This window comes from Limulus polyphemus, unplaced genomic scaffold (assembly GCF_000517525.1).
Source record: "Limulus polyphemus unplaced genomic scaffold, Limulus_polyphemus-2.1.2 Scaffold7559, whole genome shotgun sequence".
Lineage (NCBI taxonomy): Eukaryota > Metazoa > Arthropoda > Merostomata > Xiphosura > Limulidae > Limulus > Limulus polyphemus.
In genome coordinates, this window is record NW_013673169.1 from 8,546 (window position 1) to 29,712 (window position 21,167).

Consider the following 21,167-nt stretch of genomic DNA (forward strand, 5'->3'; position numbering starts at 1 on the left):
AGTCCTTTCTTTACAAAACTTGTTTATTCTTCCTCAATACAACTTTGTAATGCACTTAATTTTCACAGTCACACACACACTATAGTTCACAACAATTCACTCACTTTCTATCGCGCTTTGACTTAATTGTTCGTCCCCGCCAACTATAGTTCGGATCTCTGTGTCTGCTTTCCTCGGTTCCCACCGACCGTAATCGCTGTCTTTCTTTTTCTCTGCCAGCTTCGTCTCCGCTTCTGCTTCGTCTCTGTCTCCACTACTGCTTCGACTCCGTCTCTCTCTCTCACTGTCTAGCGTACTTATATATGACAATACTGTCTGTTCTAGAAACTTCTAAGATTCTCAACACGTGCTACCAGCGTCACTTGACGCAACGCTGTCGCAACACACTAGCGAATCTTCTAGAATATTCGTCACGTGACCCCCACTGTCGTAACATTATGTTAAATAATTAGTATCTTATAGGGTATTTATTTGACTGTTAGGTAATTTATGATGTGAAAATCAGTTGACCAAAGTGTTCATTAATTCACATATTGGTACTTTTATGTATTTCAATTTTATTCAAAACTGAATATGAGATGTAAAACATTTCTTACAGTATGTTTGTCTTATTTACTGAAGGACCTGAAGTGCTATAACTTTTATATCAAACAGATACAAATAAGATAAACAGTTATGCAATCTGTCTCATTTATTTTTAAAGCAGATAGGCATGATGTCACTAAACTTTTGATTTCCAGGCAAATCCTTTGATACTCTTTTAGTTGATAGTAACTGAATTTTAACTTAATGAATATTTTAAATATTTAAGAAGATATGTGTAATAATATTTTTGTCTAGTTTCATGTCATTATTTATAAACAGCAGTAATTGTTTTTCTATATAAATCCAACAAATTAAAACTGAAATTTGAGTAGGAGTGCTAAATTTAGTACAGCATAAATTTTATTTTTGTTAACTGATCCATATTAATGTTAATTTTTGTAAATTAGGTTTCATATAACTTTTCATAATCCTCTTTTCATCTAGAGACTTCATGCCATCATTTACAAACAACAGTAGTCCCTTTTCTGTACGAGTCCAGCCAGGTAAGAGGCGAGAGTCGGGAGGGAGAACTAAACCACCAAATCCATCAGTGTCAGGAATGTCTTCCACATCTTCAACATCAAGTAGTACAGAGGACACTGACACAGATGAAAGTAGTGATGAAGACTCCATTCTTACAGATAGTGATGAATCAAACACTAGTGATTCTGTACCAAGACATGTCACCTTTAGTGTGAGTACTTATAGTTTTTTTTAGTGTGCATTTTAATGAGCTACCTGCAGTGTAATAATGTACTTTTTTTATGTGAATTTACATTAAATGTTATTGCTTTTAATTCTCTCTTTTCTTAAATGGCATTATATGAGGTACTTTTTTAACTCTATTCTCAGATGAATATTGTTTAGTTCATCTCTTATTATCAACAACTAAAGTTCTGAATGTTTTTGACATGATTCAAAGTATGCATTAACTTTTTTAAGATTTTACCCTATACATGACTTATTGCATCTACATCATAATGATGATGTGTATGTATAAACTCTGCATTCTTACCATAATCCAGATTTTCTTCTTGACAGTCATGCTGTTAGCTTTTCTCACCAAGAACTATAAAGTCAGTATTTACTGTTGATTTGAGTACTTCCACTAATATCAGAACTTTTGCAACCTCTTTAGATGTTGTACACATGCGGTCTGCCTCTAATGTGCAGAGAGATCTGATGGGTACATTGTCAGTCCTTACTGATCAGTGTAACTGGGCCATTAATTCTGAATTATCTTTTAGTATTCCTGGAGGGTTTCATGAGCACGTGGATGCTTAAAGTGTGGGACACCCACCATATTCTCATGGTCAAATTTTTTATCAGACCTACTTGTCTTAAATGTCTTCTGAGCAAAATATGTCTTCCAACTAATCACCTACTCTGACTTATAATTAGTTTTCTTCCATGTAAACTATGATTTATCTCTTTTTAAAACTTTCTTTTTCTGTGTAGTTATAAGCTATTAGCTATTTTCATTCTTATTCATTTAGTCAGGATCAGATCTCTACCTTGCAGTCTTCCTTAACTGCATTTGTCACTGATGTAATTTCTGTTACCACCTGATTCATATCATCCTTTGACACCTTAGCCCATTCAGCTGATTTGCACGATAGTTGTCTCCCACAAACATTTCAGCTCACCTTGAAAGAGCTTCTTTTCTTCATAATTTTGTCTTTGCAGGAATTCACCCTAACTAGTTTCTCATTCACAGTAAGAATACCAGCAGGGGCTAATTGGGGTTTTAGCATCTTGATTTACTTTCTACCCTACAGAGTGGCCAAACATACTAGGTGAGCTAGATCTTCTCAGTCAACTCATTTAATCTCTTCTCTTCCAGATGATTCCTGCATCTGGACTTTTGGGTGTCATCTCAGATTATTTGTTCATCCCTAGACTATAGGCTTCAAGGGTGATCCCTGATTTTCTTATGCATTTAATCCATGCCCAGTTTTCACGCCATTTTCCTACCCTTATTTCCCTTCTCTAGTATTTATCTACTATCCATCTCCTTTCCGAGGTGATCCTCCAAGACCCTGAAGGTATTTCAAGAGAAAGCCTTTCCCTTATTACCTCCACGTTGGCTGGAGTATCATCTTCGGCTCTCTCTTTACACACGTGGTTTCTCTGTTGTTGGGACCTTTTGGGTCGAGATGTGGCCTGGTCCCAGGTTCATTTGCTGCTCCCTTATCTTAGGGATTTATGTATGGCCCATTTTCTTTGGCAGTACGTTTTCAGTGACATACCTGAGACTTTGGAATCACTTGCGGAGTCTGTTCATCAATGCTCTACCCTTTCCTCTTTGGTAGCACGTTTAGCACAATCAGAGCCATGATAAGCTCCTATTCCTGTTTCCATTCTAGTCCTTCTCAGCCTTTACCTGTTCCTCCATCCAGGGGTTTCTCCTCTCCTCGTATTAGTTGATGTAGAAAGGCACTTCACCAACATTACTGGTGACTACCCAATGGGTTCCAGTTCAGTGGGAGCTCGATTGTACGAATTTGTTCATCTTTAGCAATCTTTCAACACAGATCCATGGGTTCTTTGGGTTTTATCAGAGGATCTTGTCCTACAATTTCTTTCCCCTGTCCTATGTCTGAGCTACCCTATTTCCTTCCCCATGCTTCAGGATTCTACCACCAAATAGCATCTGTCAGAGGCAGTACAAGACCTTCTGTCTCAACAGGTGATCGAACCTGTTCATCATCTTTCTCCAGGCTTTTATTCCAGGCTGTCTATTGTCTTCAAGAAAACCAGAGACTGGTGACCTGTAATACATTTATCCTGCCTCAGTCAATTTCTCAGTTTGCCCCATTTCATCATGGAGTAGTTTCTCACCCTTGGGTGGGCTTTTTCTCCAGGTTTGTAGATTACCAAGATGAACGTCACGAATGCTTATTTGCATATCCCGCTATCTTGTCAGTCACAAACCTATCACAGGGTTGCTTATTACTATTGTGTACTGCACTTTGGGCTTGTTTTGGCCCTGTACGTTTTTTGTCAGGTGGTCAGAGCATTTACTCATCACTTACATGCTCTCAGGTTGCATTTTCATCCTTATATGGATGACTGGCAACTGTTAGCTCCTTCCAAACACGAGTCTGCCCATCACACTCAACAGCTGCTCTTGAAGGCGGCTTGAGTGGACTGGTTAATCAAGTTTGAGGAGTCATTCCTGCGACTTACCCAATATCTTGTCCATTTTGGTGTTTTTTCAACACCCATCTCACTTGGGCTCAACCTTCTCCTCTTCGACTTTGTTCGATGGAGCTTTCAGTTCTCCACTCTCTTACTGCTCCCTCTATACAGCTCAACAGGTTCTATTGCTTTTGGGAATGTGGTCTTCCATAGCAGCCCTTATCTCCTTTGGTTGGGCTCATATGCAGGCTCTTCATGACCAGTGGAATCTCTCGAGGGATCCTTTGACGGCTCTTATTACTCTTTCTCCTACCCTGGTCAATGATATGCAATGGTGGTTGGACAAGACTCACCTGTTGAGGAGTGTCACTCTTCCTCCAGATTTACTCATTTTCATGGATGCATCCCTTCAGGGATCGGGGGCATGGGTCAATCAACAGAGAGCTTGGGGGTATTGGTCTTTGGTTGAGTGGTCTTATCATATCAACATCCTGGAGCTTCTTGCTGCACATCATGCTTTGGTTCATTTTCTCCATCTGTCTAGAAATCATCTAGTAATGATCCATTCCAACAATTCTACAGTGGTTGCTTATCTCAGTCACTCTGTATTCATACGTTGGATCTTCTTTTTTGGGCACACACACTAGAATTCATATCATTGCATATCATGTTCCAGGTGCTTTCAATCTTGGCACAGACTGGTTTTCCCATCCAGACAAAGTCTATATGACTGAGTGGTCTCTTGATACGCTTGTTTTCCAGTGGCTTTGCCTTCAGTGTTTTTGGCATGTCCCTCAACCACAAATTGTCTCTGTTTTGCTCTCTGGTCCTTGATCCTCTTGCTCTGGCTGTCGATGCTTTCAGCCAGGACTGGACTGACAAATACCTATGTATCTATTCTCCCATTCTTCTTCTTGATTGGGTGATTTCGATCATCCATACCACTCTGTATCAAGTCTTTGTGATTGCTCCTTACTGGCAGGCTCAGCCATGGTTTCTCTGGCTTCTTCAGCTCCGACTTATCACTATGTTACCTCTTCTTCTGACTCCATCCCTTCTTTATCAGCCTTGGTCACTGGTGCTGCATCCAGCTCTTCCTGTGCTCCAGCTTCACACCTGGTTTTTATCTGGTCCTTGGCAAGGACATCTAGCTTGTCCTGACAGGTAGCTTCTTTTCTGGCTCATTCCATTAACTCTTCCTTCGTGGAAGTTTATCAACATAAGTGGAACATTTTCCACTATTGGTGTCTGGGGCGATGGGATTTCCCCTGCTCAACCCACTGTTCCTCGTATTGCAGATTTTCTCACTTGACTTTTCGATCAGGAATTTTCTATCTCCTCGATCTTGGGTTATCAGGTGGCCTTGTCCCACACCTTTCATTTTTCCTGATACTGTAAGGTGTTTACCTATCCTACTCTTTCCCTGTTCATGCAATCCTTCCAGATTCATCATCCTCCATGGTAGGCTGCCCTTCTCGATTGGGATGTTAAAGTGGTCCCTCACTGCCTCACTTTCTCTCCATTTGAACCCCTGTCCATGTGCTGCTTGTTTCACCTTTCCCTTAAGACTTACTTCATTTTCCTTTTAGCCTGTGGATATTGAAGGTCTGATTTATTTGCCATCAATGTTTCATGTACTCTTTATCATTCTACATATCTACTCCTTTATCTGGATCATTTTTTCCTCCCCAAAATTTTGGAGTCTTGTGAGGGTAAATCCTCCTTTTCTCCAATTTCCCTTCCTTGCATTTCCCACCTTTATCCTTAGCCTGATACGGATAGACTTCTTTGTCCTGTACATGCATTTTGCTGTCATATTGCCTGCACAGCTTCCTTCCATGGTTCCTACCTCTCTAGTTCTTGGCAGCCGTCCTCTGTTCCTGATCTTTCTCCTTCCACCCTCACCACTTGGGTTTGGCTTTTAATTCGATTAGCTTATTCCTCTTTATCATCTTCCTCCTGTTTCTTGTTCTGGGTGTCTTCACATCAACTTCAACACCTTTCCTTTCCATTGGCATCTCATCTTCATTGTTTCTTGGAGGAAATTTTCAATCGGACATATAGACTACCCCTCATACGTTTGTTTCTCACTATTTACATAGGATCCTGGTTTATTTCTTTTTGGGTTATCATCTTCCCCCTGTAGCCATTCTTCAGACTTCAGTGAGACTTTGACTGGGTAAGTTATTTTTATTATTCTTTATTCTTTTCAGGGGCCTTTTTTTCCCTTTTTAATATTATTCCTTGTTTGGATCCTCCTCTGTAGTGAGTGGTACCAGACCAGGTATTCTTTAACCATTCAAATCCACACTGTAATACCATGTTGACTTACCTATTATGATTCCATGGCCATGCAACACATACTATGGAGATGGGGTGTACCACAAGATCACTTGTAGGTTTATCATTGCAATAGGTTTGCTTCATGAGTTTGCTGTCCTGGACTGTACTCACCCATTAACTACATGGGTTAAAGCAGAACGGGATTGCTGCCCACCCCTGCCATGCCTTGTATTGATTAAATCAGTATGGTCTGCTTTTAAAAATGGGCTTTCACATTCTTTGTCTCAGGTGTTGTTGTTCCTCCAGGCTTTCCACCACATTTTTCTTCCCTTTTCTTTTAGTGGAGTTTGAGAGTCCTTATCAATTTTCATTTCCAAGCTGCTGGGGTAGTGGACCATGGAGACATCCTCCTGAATGGGTTAATGGAATACAAAATACAAACAAAATATAGAAATTATTATAACACCATTCAGTTGAGAGTAGGGCAGTAGTATTTTGCTGGCATAGATGACATGATATCCTCCAATATAAAACAAGTATAAATGGGAGTGAGGCATCAAAATCTCAGCTCACCCATTTGATTGGGATCCCTCATTCTACCCCCGCATGGATTACAGATGTCTATATTCCTCCCTCAATTATACTCTTGTTACTCCATCCTTTGCAGATTATTACAGTTATTCCCCTTCTGCTATACCTCAATGCTGAGGATGTTGCTGTGGTTGGGGCAGTTCCGGTCACTTTGGTTTACATTACACAGACATCTTTTCAATACCAGATGTCGGTATTTTCAATACCTGGATCAATTTATCAGTTTCTTTTATTAACATATGCTCCATTCATGGGTCTGGGGGTTCTTGCTTCCCTCTGGTCTCATCAACTTGAGGTGAAGACAGTATGATACTCTTTCCTACCCCCACATGGATGATGGTATCCGATGGCCCAGTTTTGGATTGTAGTTGACATACCGACAGTATGATCCTCATCCTACCCCCATGTGGGTGTTGGTTCTCAGTGGCATGGGTTTTGGATCTAGTTGCCTTGTATGGTCCGTCGCACCCTAGTCACTCTACACCTTGGACACTTTTATTTTAATTTTACCCACTTTTATGTTTTCTGGGATAGAGTTTCATAAATATTGTATGGTTTGGATCACTATTCGACCTTAGTTCTCTCCCACTTGGATGTGCTCCTCTGTTTTTCCACCCATATGTGCAACATCTTTCTATGATATGCAAAGAAGTGGGCGCAGTTCCCTAGATCAGATCTTAGAATCTGACTGTTTCATCTTAGGAGTGTCCTTTGGATGCTTTTGAAGGATGCTTCTTTCTTTCCCTTGCACCAGTCCCTCCACCTATTCAATGTGAGATCCTTGCTATTTATGTGAGAGGAGGTAATGTGCCGCTTATCAGAAGTTATAATTTTCCTGTACTGAAAATTATTTTTGATACATACTTACTTCTTCCCACCCTTCCTCCCCACTGAAAACTGGTGCTTCCATCTTCTGCCCAAACCTGAAGTGATATTTCAGTAGAATTGAATGGAGGGAGTTATGTGCATCATGAGAGTATGTCGCATTCTTATTAGTGGAGGGTTGTCGCATGATGGTTTGCATGAGAAATGTATTGGAATCAGTCAATTCCATTTGAGGGGAGATGAAAGGTTTGTAGCATGCGTAAATAACTTTTTTCCATATAGAGGGCAGTACTGAACGAAAATAGCTATTAATGCGAGAGGAGGTAAGTACCTGTTGGAAATATGTTTTCATTATAGGAAAATTATAACTTTTTTTAGTCATGAGCCCTTTAGCTAACAAACAATTCACAACATTAAAAATGTAGGTTACAACAACGTTTTTTAACAAAGGCTAAACACAAGGTCTTAGTAGTAATATCACATTAAAATAAATAATAGACCTGCCTTTAAAAGGCAGAAGAAGTTCCCCTCACTTCTGTTATTATTACAATGCTTGCATTTTGCTTCCTCTTTGTTGGTTTACTCACCCATCTCCAAACTGCTGAAAGAAAAGTAATTACTGCTGGCTGTGTGGGTGCAGTTATTGATTTTAGTTGTTTAACATTCAAGCAAGTTACCATCTGCAACTAAAAACAAGTTGCATGCAAACTGGAAATACAAAGGTGCTGTACATAATGCAAATCAGTTTAAGTGCTGTATAAACAATGTAAAAGACTGGGACAAAAGGAATACACAACAATAGAGTATTCATAAATTTATAACTTTAGAAAAAATATGAAATAGTTACTATTAAGATCGAGACCTGACATGTCAAGATCCAAACCTAATAATTTGATCTTGAGGCTGGTATCAAGAATGAGACCTTATCCATTGATTCCATGTCTGCTATAGAACTTTATCTATTTACAGATGCCTGTCTGAAAGATTGGGCTACTATGTTGGGAAATCAGCAACTTTTGGTTCCTTAAGCTTTTTAGGAAGCAATATCTCTTATTAATGTATTAAAACCTTGTACTGTATAGTGTGCTGTCTTAAGTTTTTGCTCCTTCTACACCACTTTTTTATTTTAGTTCACACAGTTCTACTTTGATGGCTTACATCAACAGTCGAAGTGGTATTCGTTTTTGCAGCTTTTGTTTTGCCACAGTTTCTCTACTTCTTTGGCTTCATTCTCACCTTTGTGCCTGTCCCAGGGACTTTCTTACTCTTCTTCTATCATAATCTCCATAAAGTAGACTTTCCATTTTTTGGTTGTTCAATGATCAATGCCTTTGCTACATCAGACAACCCTTTTCTTCCATTGTATTCATCTCCAGTTTTGGGTATAAATTATTTGGCTGTGGACACCCAAGAACTGTGTGCAAACGTTCTCTCCACCTTCTTTGTCGAGTACTTTTTAAGGTCAATTAGTTGAGGTGTCAGATTCTCATTATTGCTCCATTTTGGACAGCTAAATTATAATTTCCTCTATTATGATGACTTTCTCCATGTGAGCCAGTCCTGTTACCACCATGGAATCATCTTCTGCAGCATCCTTGAATGTCCTTATGACTCTTTCCTGGTCCTTCCTTCATCTCATGACTGTTCTAACTTTTTATATTTCGGAGCTAAGTCTTGTCATTTTGAATTTACATTTTGAGAGTTAAATTGAATTTCAAAGAAGTACTTACCTCTGAAATACATTCTCACCAACTTCCCCACAAATGGTTTTCCATCATGACTAAAATATGAAATCTAAATTAAGACAGTAAAGCAGAGCTTATACACATCTTGATACAGGTGAAATAAGTCATGTTGAACATGGTAGATGGAGAACTCTGAATAAGTTGACATATACTATGGTCAGAACTTAAGTCACATGGTTGTTTGCAGTATGAGAGCAACTCAACACAGAAATGTTTTTAGTATTTCAGAGGTAATTACCTGCTTGAAATTAATTTTCATCTTTAAAATGTGAAATTTTATTTGCCACTGCAAGTTATTGTGTTTCAATTTTATATCTAGTTTTATTTTAATTTTTCATGGTGTTCAGATTTTTTGTTTTTATTACATTTATTTAATATTTTAAAAACAATAAACATTGACTATTATTTGGATTATGTCTTTCAGTGTTCTTGAAGATAGCATTGTGGTTTTTTTACATACACGAAACATAAAACATATATTAAAAATTCAAATATTGTATACATACTTGTGACCTGTCACTTCTGTATCTTCATCATACTTTCTGTTGGTTGCTGTGAAATTTTCTAAAGAAGTCTAGTTTGGTTAATATATTTTGATATAAAAATACAGTTTTGTGGGCACATGTCATAACTAGGATGACTAAATGTAATATTAAGAGCATAATGGAATGATACAAGTGATAATCATAATTATAAAAGAAGTTTAAATAGAATATTATATGTTTCTGTATATATATATATATTTCAGTCTATTTTCACTACAATGAAGGAAAGCTATGGAATTCACATTATGAATCCATCTGTTCTTTCTGATTCCTTATACAAAAGGTAAGTTATACCTGTTTCATCATTATAACAAAGTATTAGTTACCTCCAAATTTTATGGAATATGAGTTACACATGAAACAACATGATCATTAGGAACTGTAAAAAGAAGTTGAATTATACTCAAGGTTTCATGATCATCAAAAAGTATAAGTTACATATGAATGTTCATGTTTCACAGTCTTTAGAATCAACACAGATGATTAATTGTATTGTTACAGCCACACTTTCAGTGTAATTCATCATGCTAGGACTAATGTGATAAGTGTCCGTCATGTTGGTTGATGCTACTGTAGAAATCATTATGGGAACAATAATGAAATAACTACTACTATACCCCTTTTTTTTTCCAAAAAGACATCTAAACATTTGACAACTATAGAAATTAAGAATATAGAAATAGTTTAAGACATATAATTACTAAAAGAAATTCATGCTCATTTGAATACAAATTGACAGTTGCTTATAGTTACAGCTCCATGTTGTAAATATTAATGACATATAGAAAGTACACTTCCAACACAATAACTTATCTCTTCTCATGTAATAACATTTGTTGATTTGTGCTGCCCTCTATATGCACAATTTTCGCTTGCCACTAACCTTGAGGATTCTATCTAACTCGTGTGTTTACATATGGTAAAGCTACATTGTAGCATGCAATAACCCTCCACCAGTAACAGTGCGACACATCCTCCTTGTGCAGCTGACTCTGCCTATACTGTAGAACATAGTTATCACTTATAAATATAAATGTTGAAGGTATCCCACACTTTACAAAATTTAAAATTCAAAAACAGCTAAAATGAAATAGACAAAATTTATAATTTAAAAACAATGTTTCACCACTGTTAACGTGGCATTATCAGGTATTCAGCACAATTGTACATGACACTTAAGTACACCCAATTGGTGACGTTTTTGAATTGTAAATAGTCATAATTTCTTGCTTTTGTACTTGTGTAACAAAAGGTTGTTGTTTTTTTTCACTCATGAATTTTCATATATCGGCATTTTTTTCTGGAAGTATCTACAAAGACAAGTTGTTGTGGAAAAATATGTATTGATCGATTTTGGTTTTCCACCATTTTTTTTGCACCTACAGATTTTGTGGCCTTTTCTTTCCTCATTATTATTCCACAAGTGTCAGTAACTTCCACTTTGTCTGGTGGGACAACAAGACATTGTTCATGCTAGACTAACAACTAAAATGGTCTCAGGTCTGTCTTTTTCTGTTGGGGAAGTGAAAACTTTTGTGCAGTGGGTGGTGGAGTCTTTCATTCGGCCTGGACCTTCTTTTGAACTTGAAATACCTCCACCTATGTTTCCCATTCCTGACAGAAGGGATTTTGCCAGTGTTTTTTTTTTACCACCTACCTTTGCTTAACCTTACACCCATGCTGTCTTGAATCTACCTAAACCTTTTTCATACTTTTGGGACAGGGTTTCTCAGGTTTGTTTCTTTTTCTCCTTCACTATGTAATTCGTTCCCTGCTTCTTATTTTTATGTTTTTTTATTCCTCTACAAATATGCAAGACCATATTTGTTCAATCTTACCCAACTTTCTTTGATGCATGCATGCCTCGTACTCTTTCCTTTGTTACTTCATATGTCTGGACATAACATTCTCATAGACTCCTAAGCTCGGGTGTCTTTCATTCAGGCTTGAGGGTCAGATCTTTTGTCTTTTGTTCAACTTTCTTAAGCTTAATTCTTCCCACTTTTGTCTTTCACTATCCCCCTTTTTACATTATTTTTCCTCCATTCAATGTTTTTCCATGTTAATTCTGAGGGGTTTTTGGCAGATACTCATTCACTAATATTCTCTAAAATGGCTTATTTATCTTCCTTGGCTTTCTCACTTCATATTTGTTTGAAATTTGCTAGACTTTGTTGGAGCAAGATGCCCTTCTTACTAGTGCTTTTGCCTCCATTTTATCTACAGATACCTTTGTTTGGCTCCTCCCTTCTGCCACTGTGATTTTACTAGAGTCATATGTTTGGGCTTTATTCCAATGTTATCCTTATCCTCACTGGTTTTCCATCTTTGATTTAGTTCCTTTTTTCTCTCTTCTGTCCTTCCACTGTTTATAGATTACAGTACTGTCAATCGTGGTAGTGACTGTCCTTTAGGCTCAGGGAGAGTAAGACCCATTTAGATCAGTTTGTGGACTTTTGCATTCAATTTGTAGCTGATTGTTGAATACTGAGGGTTCTGTCAGAGAGCTTTACTCTTTTTTTTTTCTCTGCTCCTCCATTGTCTTTTGTTTCCATTACTTTATCTCCTCCAGAGGATCTTGTTTCTTGCCAATGTCTTTCTGTGACAGTGTTGGACTTAATGCTATAGAAATTATCGAATGGGTTTCTCATACCTCTTCAGGATTTTATTCCCATTTTTACATTGTTCCCAAGGAATTAGGGGATTGGCATCTGGTCATTCATATATCAAGTCTCAGTTGGTTTCTCAACCTCCCTCAATTTATCATGGAGACTATTCTCACCTTATGGTGTTCTTTTGCTCCAAGTCTTTGGCTGATGAAGAATGATGTCTCATATGATTATTTTCACATTTGGCTCCATTCCAACAAGCCTCCTACAGTCATTCTCTTCTTTTTTTTGGGAGGTGGCATGTATGGGTTGGTCATCCTGGAGAGGTTGCATCTCATACCCATTCAGTATCTCATTCATTTGGGTGTTTTTCAATACACATCTTTGCAGAGCTAAGTATTCACCTCTTTTTTTAAGGGACATGGATAGATTAGTTTCCTATGCCATATTCTCTCTTTTTGTCACTGAGTGGCAGGTTCACTTTGTTTTGGGAACTTCCATGGAATCCCCTTTTTCCTTAGGCCATGCTCATTTGTGACATTTATAATGGACTCTACATCATCAATAGAACCTCATGCTGGATCTTTTGGACTCCTCCATTCAACTTCCTTTTTTTTCCTATAGGTTGATTTTTGCCTGGTTGCTTAACAGAGACAACACCTTCGCTGGTGTTCCTCTTCCTCCTCCTTGTCTGGATCTTTATCTGTTTATGGATGTATCTCTGATGGAGTTGGAGGGGTATTTGGACTCTTGGGTGATAACTCATTGATGGTCCATGGTCGAATCAATTCTCCATATCAATCTCTTGGAGCTCCTGACTGTTCATTGGGTATTGGATCATTTCCTTCTCATGGACTCGTGGCATATACTTAAATGACTTCAGTAAGTTTAAAGTGTTGGATGAAGAGCCTGCCCAAAAAGAGAGAGACAATAAACTTCAAAGACTCCTATTAAAAGAAAAAAAAATCATTTCTGATCAAGTATACAACCAGATTAGACATGTTGGATCACATAGTGGTATTCTATGCAGTATGCCTAAACTATATAAAGTAGGTGTGCCAATTAGACCTATTGTATCTAAAATAGGAGCTCATTGTCAGAAATTAGTCTGTTTCTTAAATAAGTTCATACTTCCACTTACAAAGAATGACTTCCATCAAAGATTCCTTTGACTTCTCTAATTTCATCACTCTGTATACATTACCATGGAACCCCTCTTTTACTTGAGATTTCTCTCTTCTGTTACTTTTATCGGTTGGCTCTGTCAATTCATCAGTTTCATTTATACTTTATCAAACAGGAATTCTCACTGCATATTTCAAGTATCCTCTCACCAAATTTGTCATTTTTCTCTCTCTCTCTTTCTCTGGTTCATCACATCTATTGTCTATTGAAGGATATCATACAGTCTGGCATGTGGAATGTGAACTGCACCTCATGCTTTCATCACATATTATCTGCAACATCTGGCTGGCTGTTCTTTCTATGGTTATTGTTTGCCTCACACCACCATTCTCCATACCCCTTACTGACTTTGAATGGGTACGTTCTTTTTTTTATATCTCGTACTCTTATAGTGGCGTATTTCTATATCTCTGTATCCTGCTGAGTGGCAAGTGGTGCCTGCCAGGGTATAATTAACTTTAAATCAGCACTATGCAACCTTTAAGATCTTTAATGCTTACTGATGAGATGAAATGACCCACAAGACTGATTTAGGTTTTTTCATGGTGTATTACTTCATAAATAAGGTCCATTTCAAAATGTGCTAACTCATGTTCTGTCATGAGTTTTAGGGTTTTTATGGTCTCCCACTGCACAGTCATAAGGTTTTGCATTCCTTTGGACTCCCCCACCTTCTTCTAGTGGAGTATGGGAGTCCTTGCCACTTACCAGTTCCTAGTCACTGGGGTAGTGAACCATGGAGGTTTCCTCCTGAGTGTGACTAATTCCACTCGGTAGGGAGGAGGGCAATGGTGTTCTATTGGTGTTTACTCTCCTCCCATTTCAGACTGGATAATAAATTCCTGATGCCACCTGTTTTGGGACATGAGGAATCCACCACATGCATTTCACCCCTCTGACTGGTTTCCCCCCATTCTACCATTACCTGGATTTTGGCTCCTAGGTGGTCTGGTATTGGATTGGTGCAGGACCAGCCAACAAAAGTCCTTATACATGTGGTTGGTAGGGGCCCTCATCCTTCTGTGAACAGGACAAAACATTGCCAATGCCACCTGGTCCTCCTTCCTACCATTGCCTGAATATCAGGTTCTCAGGTTCCCTGGTGTAGGTTGTGTACTAGGTCTGCACGCAAGCCCTACCTAGGTTATCAGAACAAAAGTTGCTTTTTTTTTCCAGAAGACGCATACCTGATGCCGCCTGGTTTCAAATGGAGTTGACCAACCATGTACGGTCTGTTGTGCCCTACCCACTCTACACCATTAAGCACATCCATTTCCCCTATTGGACTTGCTTCCTTTCTACCCTGCTTGGTGACATGTATCTTCACGCAGGCAAAGAATATACCCTACTAAAGATGAGGTGCAGTCTCCCATGGGTGTTCCTCTATATTTTCATCACATACGGTATCATGCTCCATGAGTTCTCTTTGGGCACCTTCCAGAGAGGGCTCATCTTGGTAACTTTTGCATCAGTCCCTGCATTGTTTCAGTGTGGAATTCTATCTTGGAGGTAACATTTCAGAAGTTAACATTTTCCATCACTGAAAATGTATTTCTGATAGATACCTGTGCTCATTATTTTCACCCATTCTCCCCACTTCCAATGAATCTTTTCTTGTCAAATTTCAAAGTGATGATTGTGCTCTACCACATAGAGGGAATCAGCTGCACTAGGAAGGTTGTCACATGCTACAATACAGCTATATTACGTGTAAACACACGATGTTAGGCGGGAGCCTCAAGGTTAGTTGTGAGCAAAAACTGAGCATATAAAGGGCAGCACAAATCAAGGAAAGCTATCACGTGAGTAGAGGTTTCTATTGGAAATACATTTTCAGTATTGGAAAATGTTAAATTTATGATGATCTTTTCCATTTTTTCTACCTTTTCTTGTCTCTGGTGTTATAGATTCACTTTGATGTTTAGTCTTGCTTTTCTGGTAGTATGGTTATGATCTGCTCTGTGTTTTGAATGAGAATGACCAGTCATGTGATTAGTGCTAGTCACTATGGGTAAACCCAACATTACCTAAGAAGTAAGGAACATTGAATTTATAGTCTAGTATATAATCTCAGCCTTAACAACTTGTGAGAATAGTTTTAAGCCAGTTGAAGTAATAGTGCATCATCCAAAACAAGTGTATACACACTGTATTTATATTGTACTATGACATATATTGTGCTTTTATGTTCAACATTGTGCTCTGTCTCATTATTTTATTCATTCTCACAAACTCAGGTATTCAGAGAAATACGATGCTACTTCAAAATAAATATCTTGTTGAATCTCCTTTTATTCTGCATACCTATCCCATCATTCTAAGGGAAATCACTTTAACCTAAGTATACCATAGAATGGATAAGAAAAAAAAATATTGTAATGACCACATGATATTGTATTACAGAATTTTCTGCCAATGTGTGTATTGCCAATTAATTATATTTTTGTACCATGGTTCCTGTTATCAGATAAAACATTTTCCACAACTTAAAGGACTTATGACCAAGAGGAAGAGTTGGTCACTGAAGAGAAAGGGTTGTCAAGTTTAGGAAAATACTTCTCCTGGACACTGGACTTTTGCTGATGCTGCAAAATTCCATGATCTCAATTTTACTACAGCCAGTGACTCAGGAAGAAGAGCCACCTGTATCTGGTGTACCTAGAACAGCTGTTCATGCTCTTTCCCTGAGAATTATCCTCATTACAAGAGAGGCATGGTTGAAGTAACCCAAGAATGTGAGGGAGAGGCTGAAGGTGCTGTTGATGAAAATATTCACCCTCAAGAGATATCTCACTAGCAGGTGAAACAGTAGACCCAAAATGGTAAAGTTGGTAAACATTGGGCAGTGAGGAGCCTGAGGTCATATAGAGCTAATGGACAAGCTACTAAAAGAAGTGTGTTAGTCTGCTGCCTTTGACTCTTATATGAGTAGTTGATTCCTAGTCCAAGTCCCTGAGAATATCTACCATAGTATCTTTTTTGTCAGGTAGCCAAGATGGGGGGATGAGGTTCTGGCCATGTGGGTGAGGCTAAAAGAGATCAACCCCTCCCGTTACGTTCAAGGATGCAGCAAAAAATATTTAAACTATTTCTTGAAGCCTTTGAAACAAGTAACTGTTTGGAACAGCAGGTTATAAAATGCCTGATCTTGAGTCTGGTCCTGGACTCCATTGAGCACTTAAGTAAAGTGCAAATTTGGTTCTGACTGTGAGACAATTGTTGCTAAGTGAGCTAATAGTTTGACCTGGTGGAAAATTGAACAATCCATCTGGCAAAGTTCAAGGCTTGGAAGAGGGATAACACAGATGATCTGCACCATTTGTATAAAGCTTACAACATGAACTGACTATAGTGGATCATGAGAATATACTCTTTGACAAATTTTGGGAAGGACTACCCAGTAAAATGATGGAGCACCAAGTAGACTTGAGGGAACTTTTCACCATTACTGAGACAGTTTCTTAGCATTGTGGCTTGGAACTAGCTCCAAAAAAGGAAAAGGTCCACAGGGGCTATACCTTGAACAGATCATCCTAACCAGGCACCCACATCACACCAAGCTCAAACCCAGCTGAGGGTTGACCAACCATTTACACAAGCTGACACTTTAATGCAAACACATTGGCATCCAGTGAATGATCAGGGCTTTCACAGTCCTCCCATAGTTTACATGCCCCAACCTATGCTAATGATGCCTCTGTCTGGGCATGATGCTGCTCTAACAGACTTCTGTTTACTTATCTTAAATGTAGAGTCAGCTGAGGTGCTGTATCATTATAAACTTGTCTAGTGAGCTCCACTTTATTACCACTTGTTGTTTTATTTTCAACTGTGGATTCTGAAGCTATTCAAACACTCATACAATCAGGCTTTTGGGTTTTACCCTCCTAATACTTGCTTTGTTTTCTTTAAATCTGTTAAAGTTCCAACATTTCCTGTGTTATATATCACAATGAAGAACTTAAGTGTAATTGTGTTTTAACAGACAAGGAGTCATATTCTGATTCAGGTGTTTGATTGGGTATTTTTATTGAATCTAAGTGGTAACTAGTTTTAATTCAAGCATATAAATTTCAAGGTTTAATTCCTTCAAACCGTATTGTCTTCAGTGTTGATTTTAAATACCAGAGATTTATAATGAATTTGTATAAAGTAAACGATTATCATAAAGTATAGTTATTATGCAAAATATTGCATAATAATTAATGTTTTCAACCAGCATATGTACAATACATTATATACTGGAACAGAAATATGTATAAGTGCAATTAAAGACAATATGGAAGGTTGAGTATATTATACTAAACGATTTTGTACCCTCACCATGTTTTTACAGTCCATGTCATTACATCCAATCATGCTTTAGCTGACAATTGTACATCTTGAGAACGTCCTTGAACCATATTTTCTATAACAAAAGGCTCCATCATAAGGATGTCATGTACAAAGCACACCATTCATCCATAATCCATCTAGTGTATGAGGACAAGAGTTTTTTAGCACTTGTTTCAACAGCCTGATCTAAAAATATTCATAGGAGCTGCATCCAGCAACTTGACTTGTACGTCTTCATGTGGAATCGCATGAATACCTGTCTCATTCTCTAGCTGCTTGAGATATGCAATGGTTGAACAAGAGGTATAACATGAAGCTTTATCAGGGTAGACTGATACCTTTCTGGCTTCATTTTCATGGAGAATCACTATTTCTGTTTGGCACAAATGGTCTAGAACATTGGTCTGATAATGAGTAGAGTTCATCTTGATCTTTGTATTAATTCTTCTGATCCCTAACTTGCCCCTGATGCATTATCCAGCAAAGATCATGATGTACTTTAAGAGCATGTGACATGCCATGTACCACTTTTAGAAATGTTTTTTGCCCATTGGCCAGCAGAAAATGGTGAGAGAATTGTTACACTTATCAAGGTATACAAACACTTCATCAAGTATCACCACTGCTATTGTCCCCAGCTAGGTTACAAACAGTTTTCTATAGATGGTCTTCTTTTTTCTTGATAAGCGACTTGTATCCATGTGATACTTTTTATTCGAAGATCCTTCTTGATAATGTTGTGAGGTGTTGCCTTGAACACCTGGACAGCTTTTGCCACTGACCTTTGTGTTTGTGGATTCTCTCATGTCATAAGACACTGCATTTTACTCACTACTGCTGAGGTACAACTTGCTGTAAGTTGTCTGTCTGGATGGTCTAGTGTAAATTCTAAATCCCTGATCTGAACACATTTTTAAGGTAAGGGTATATGGATATTTTGCATTGGAAAGGGCTGTACATAACCTTCCTGAAATAAAAAGCTTGTGTTGTCAATAAACTGCCTACAAAATGCCACACACTGTCAAAATATAGTTTTGATACATTCTGTTCCCCATGACATATTGGTTGTGGTTATCACATGACTTAATCCTAACTTAAACACTGTAAATTACATGATCAATATAAATGTTCCTAATCAGTGTATTTATGATGCGTATAGTACATAGAAAACATATATTTGTACAGTTAATGAAAAGTTATACAACAGATAGTTCACTGCTGAGCCTGAGGGAGTAGATAAAAAGGCTTCTCAAACCAATGCTTTGATGGCCAACTTTGGGATGACCCTCCTTTTTCTGTCACCATTGTGATCCTCAGCTTTATGGAACCATTGTTGCACAGTATAATTTTATAACACAGTCGGATTCGGCTCAGTGCATGTGTTTTTGAAAATTATTAGATCATTCCTGTATTAGAATTTAAAATTTAGAAAAATACATAAAAAATAGTAACGTGTATTCCATGAGTGTTAATGAACAATTGTTTGGTGTTTTATCTTAGTTTGCTTCAATTACATTATCAAAATTGATATTAATTGTATAAAATCTTGCATTAGCAATCTGAAGACCTGAACAAATATAATTAGAATTGCAGTTACAAGTAATAGTAAAGTCAAACTTTTTGTATTCTATTAAAACAAGTTGCTACTCAGAAAACAATGTCACTTATGTCAAATGCATACTAATGACCCAGGCAACTTTGAACACATATATTTAAAGTAAACTTTATTTATGTAATTTCTGAGTTTAAGTACTGCCTTAGTAATGATTACTACATTTTAAGCAATGTGTTTGCATATTAATTAGATTAATGCTTCTGTTTTCTATCTATTTTTGGAGAGTACATATATATATCTGTGCTGAATTCTTCATCACATCTGAGATGTTAATTAAGAATGCTTCTATATATATGTACAGTCTCAAGAGAAATCTTGAAAATAATAGTGATACCTGATTGGCTGTGAGAATGTTAATTCTGGCACATTTGTTCCAAATTTGTAGATGGTCTAGAACTGTTGTAGGCTCAGTCCTGTCTTCTGCCAATAATCTGTCTCTTGGTAACCTAAAGCTGTGAGTTAACCTCAACTATTCACAAGTCTTCTGATAAACCTTTTTGCCTCATTCACAGTTCATAATTTTATCTATTCATCCTCCACTGCTGCCCAGTTACTTAATTACAACCAACAAAATTAGGACACATTCCACTCATAAGGTATGTCATATCCTTCTACAACTTATCCATCACACATTCGTAATCTGTTGTAAGGGGTTGCTCATATGTACGAGAAGATTATCATTAGAATATTTGTGTATTTGTTCACCAATAGAGGCTAATAACCACTTTGTTCTTTACAAGTGTTTGTTCACCGTTGTAAGCTAATGGTCATTTTGATACTTTTATAAAAGTTGTCTGCTTATATGTTTAGGATCAATAAGGTATTTGGATAAGTTTACCAGTTCTTGCACTGTATTAAATAAACTCATACCTTCAAAACCTCCAAATGGTACACAAGTTAAGTTAGAATTGTTACACAAGAACAAATATGAACTTGTTATTAGTTAAAGAAGAAGTAATTGCTCTGATTATTGTCAAGAAATTAGTTCTCATTTGAATTGTACCTAAGTCATGTTATTTATGCAGATAATTATTTGAATATATTTATACTCACTCATACATAGAACATCAAATCAGGTGCATTTTTTAAGTATTTTAAAGGAAAACCAAAGCAATATTATTATACAGAATTGTAGTTCCAAAGCTAGTTAGACTAAATATTTTCCTAATACCTCCTTTAGGTATGTTACTATTGGTGAGAAGGCCCTCCTGTACAAAACTGAAGAAGAAAGAGAAGATGAATATCCGAGAAATACTAGCCTCAGGAAAAAGTTATGGTCTCAAAGTCACATTGATCTGTAAGTGTAAAGACAAAAATAACTTGGGTCTTCCATGGGAAGTATAAGCAATAAATCTTGACATTTTTTAAGTTCAAATGGTTAAGATCATTAATATAAAGAAATACTAGCCTCAGGAAAAAGTTATGGTCTCAAAGTCACATTGATCTGTAAGTGTAAAGACTTTGTTGTGTCAATCTTTTGCAACCTTTAAGAGAAAGAAACTACCTTTATGAATGTACAGTTATTATATGTTTAGATTAATTATTGAGAACTCTAGATCAAAAGATAATTGCAGGTATATACTCCAGAATTCAATTAAATTAAAAGGTAAGTTATAAATTAATCCTTTCCTTTCCTTTTGGCTTGGTAGGTATTTAGGTTAGTAACCAGGGGCGGTCAGAAACATTTGTTTCTCTTCACCCCACTCTA

General features: G+C 37.4%; 1 protein-coding gene across 1 annotated transcript; it reads left to right on the forward strand.

The window, feature by feature from the left end:
- The first annotated feature begins 1,026 nt into the window (after positions 1–1,026).
- On the forward strand, positions 1,027–20,776 carry LOC111089843. The gene is made up of 3 exons (XM_022403005.1): positions 1,027–1,279; positions 9,919–9,998; positions 20,640–20,776. The coding sequence occupies exons 1-3, from the start codon at positions 1,037–1,039 to the stop codon at positions 20,758–20,760; spliced, it is 444 nt and encodes a 147-aa protein (XP_022258713.1). The 5' UTR covers positions 1,027–1,036; the 3' UTR covers positions 20,761–20,776.
- The last annotated feature ends 391 nt before the right edge of the window (positions 20,777–21,167 follow it).

What these genes read in the sequence shown, in the direction of transcription:
- LOC111089843 (XM_022403005.1), top strand. Translation starts at nt 1,037, where the DNA reads ATGCCATCATTTACAAACAACAGTAGTCCCTTTTCTGTACGAGTCCAG. An exon ending in CAAGACATGTCACCTTTAGT is followed by an intron (nt 1,280 to 9,918) that starts GTGAGTACTTAT and finishes TATATATTTCAG; the next exon opens with TCTATTTTCACTACAATGAA. An exon ending in TCTGATTCCTTATACAAAAG is followed by an intron (nt 9,999 to 20,639) that starts GTAAGTTATACC and finishes TACCTCCTTTAG; the next exon opens with GTATGTTACTATTGGTGAGA.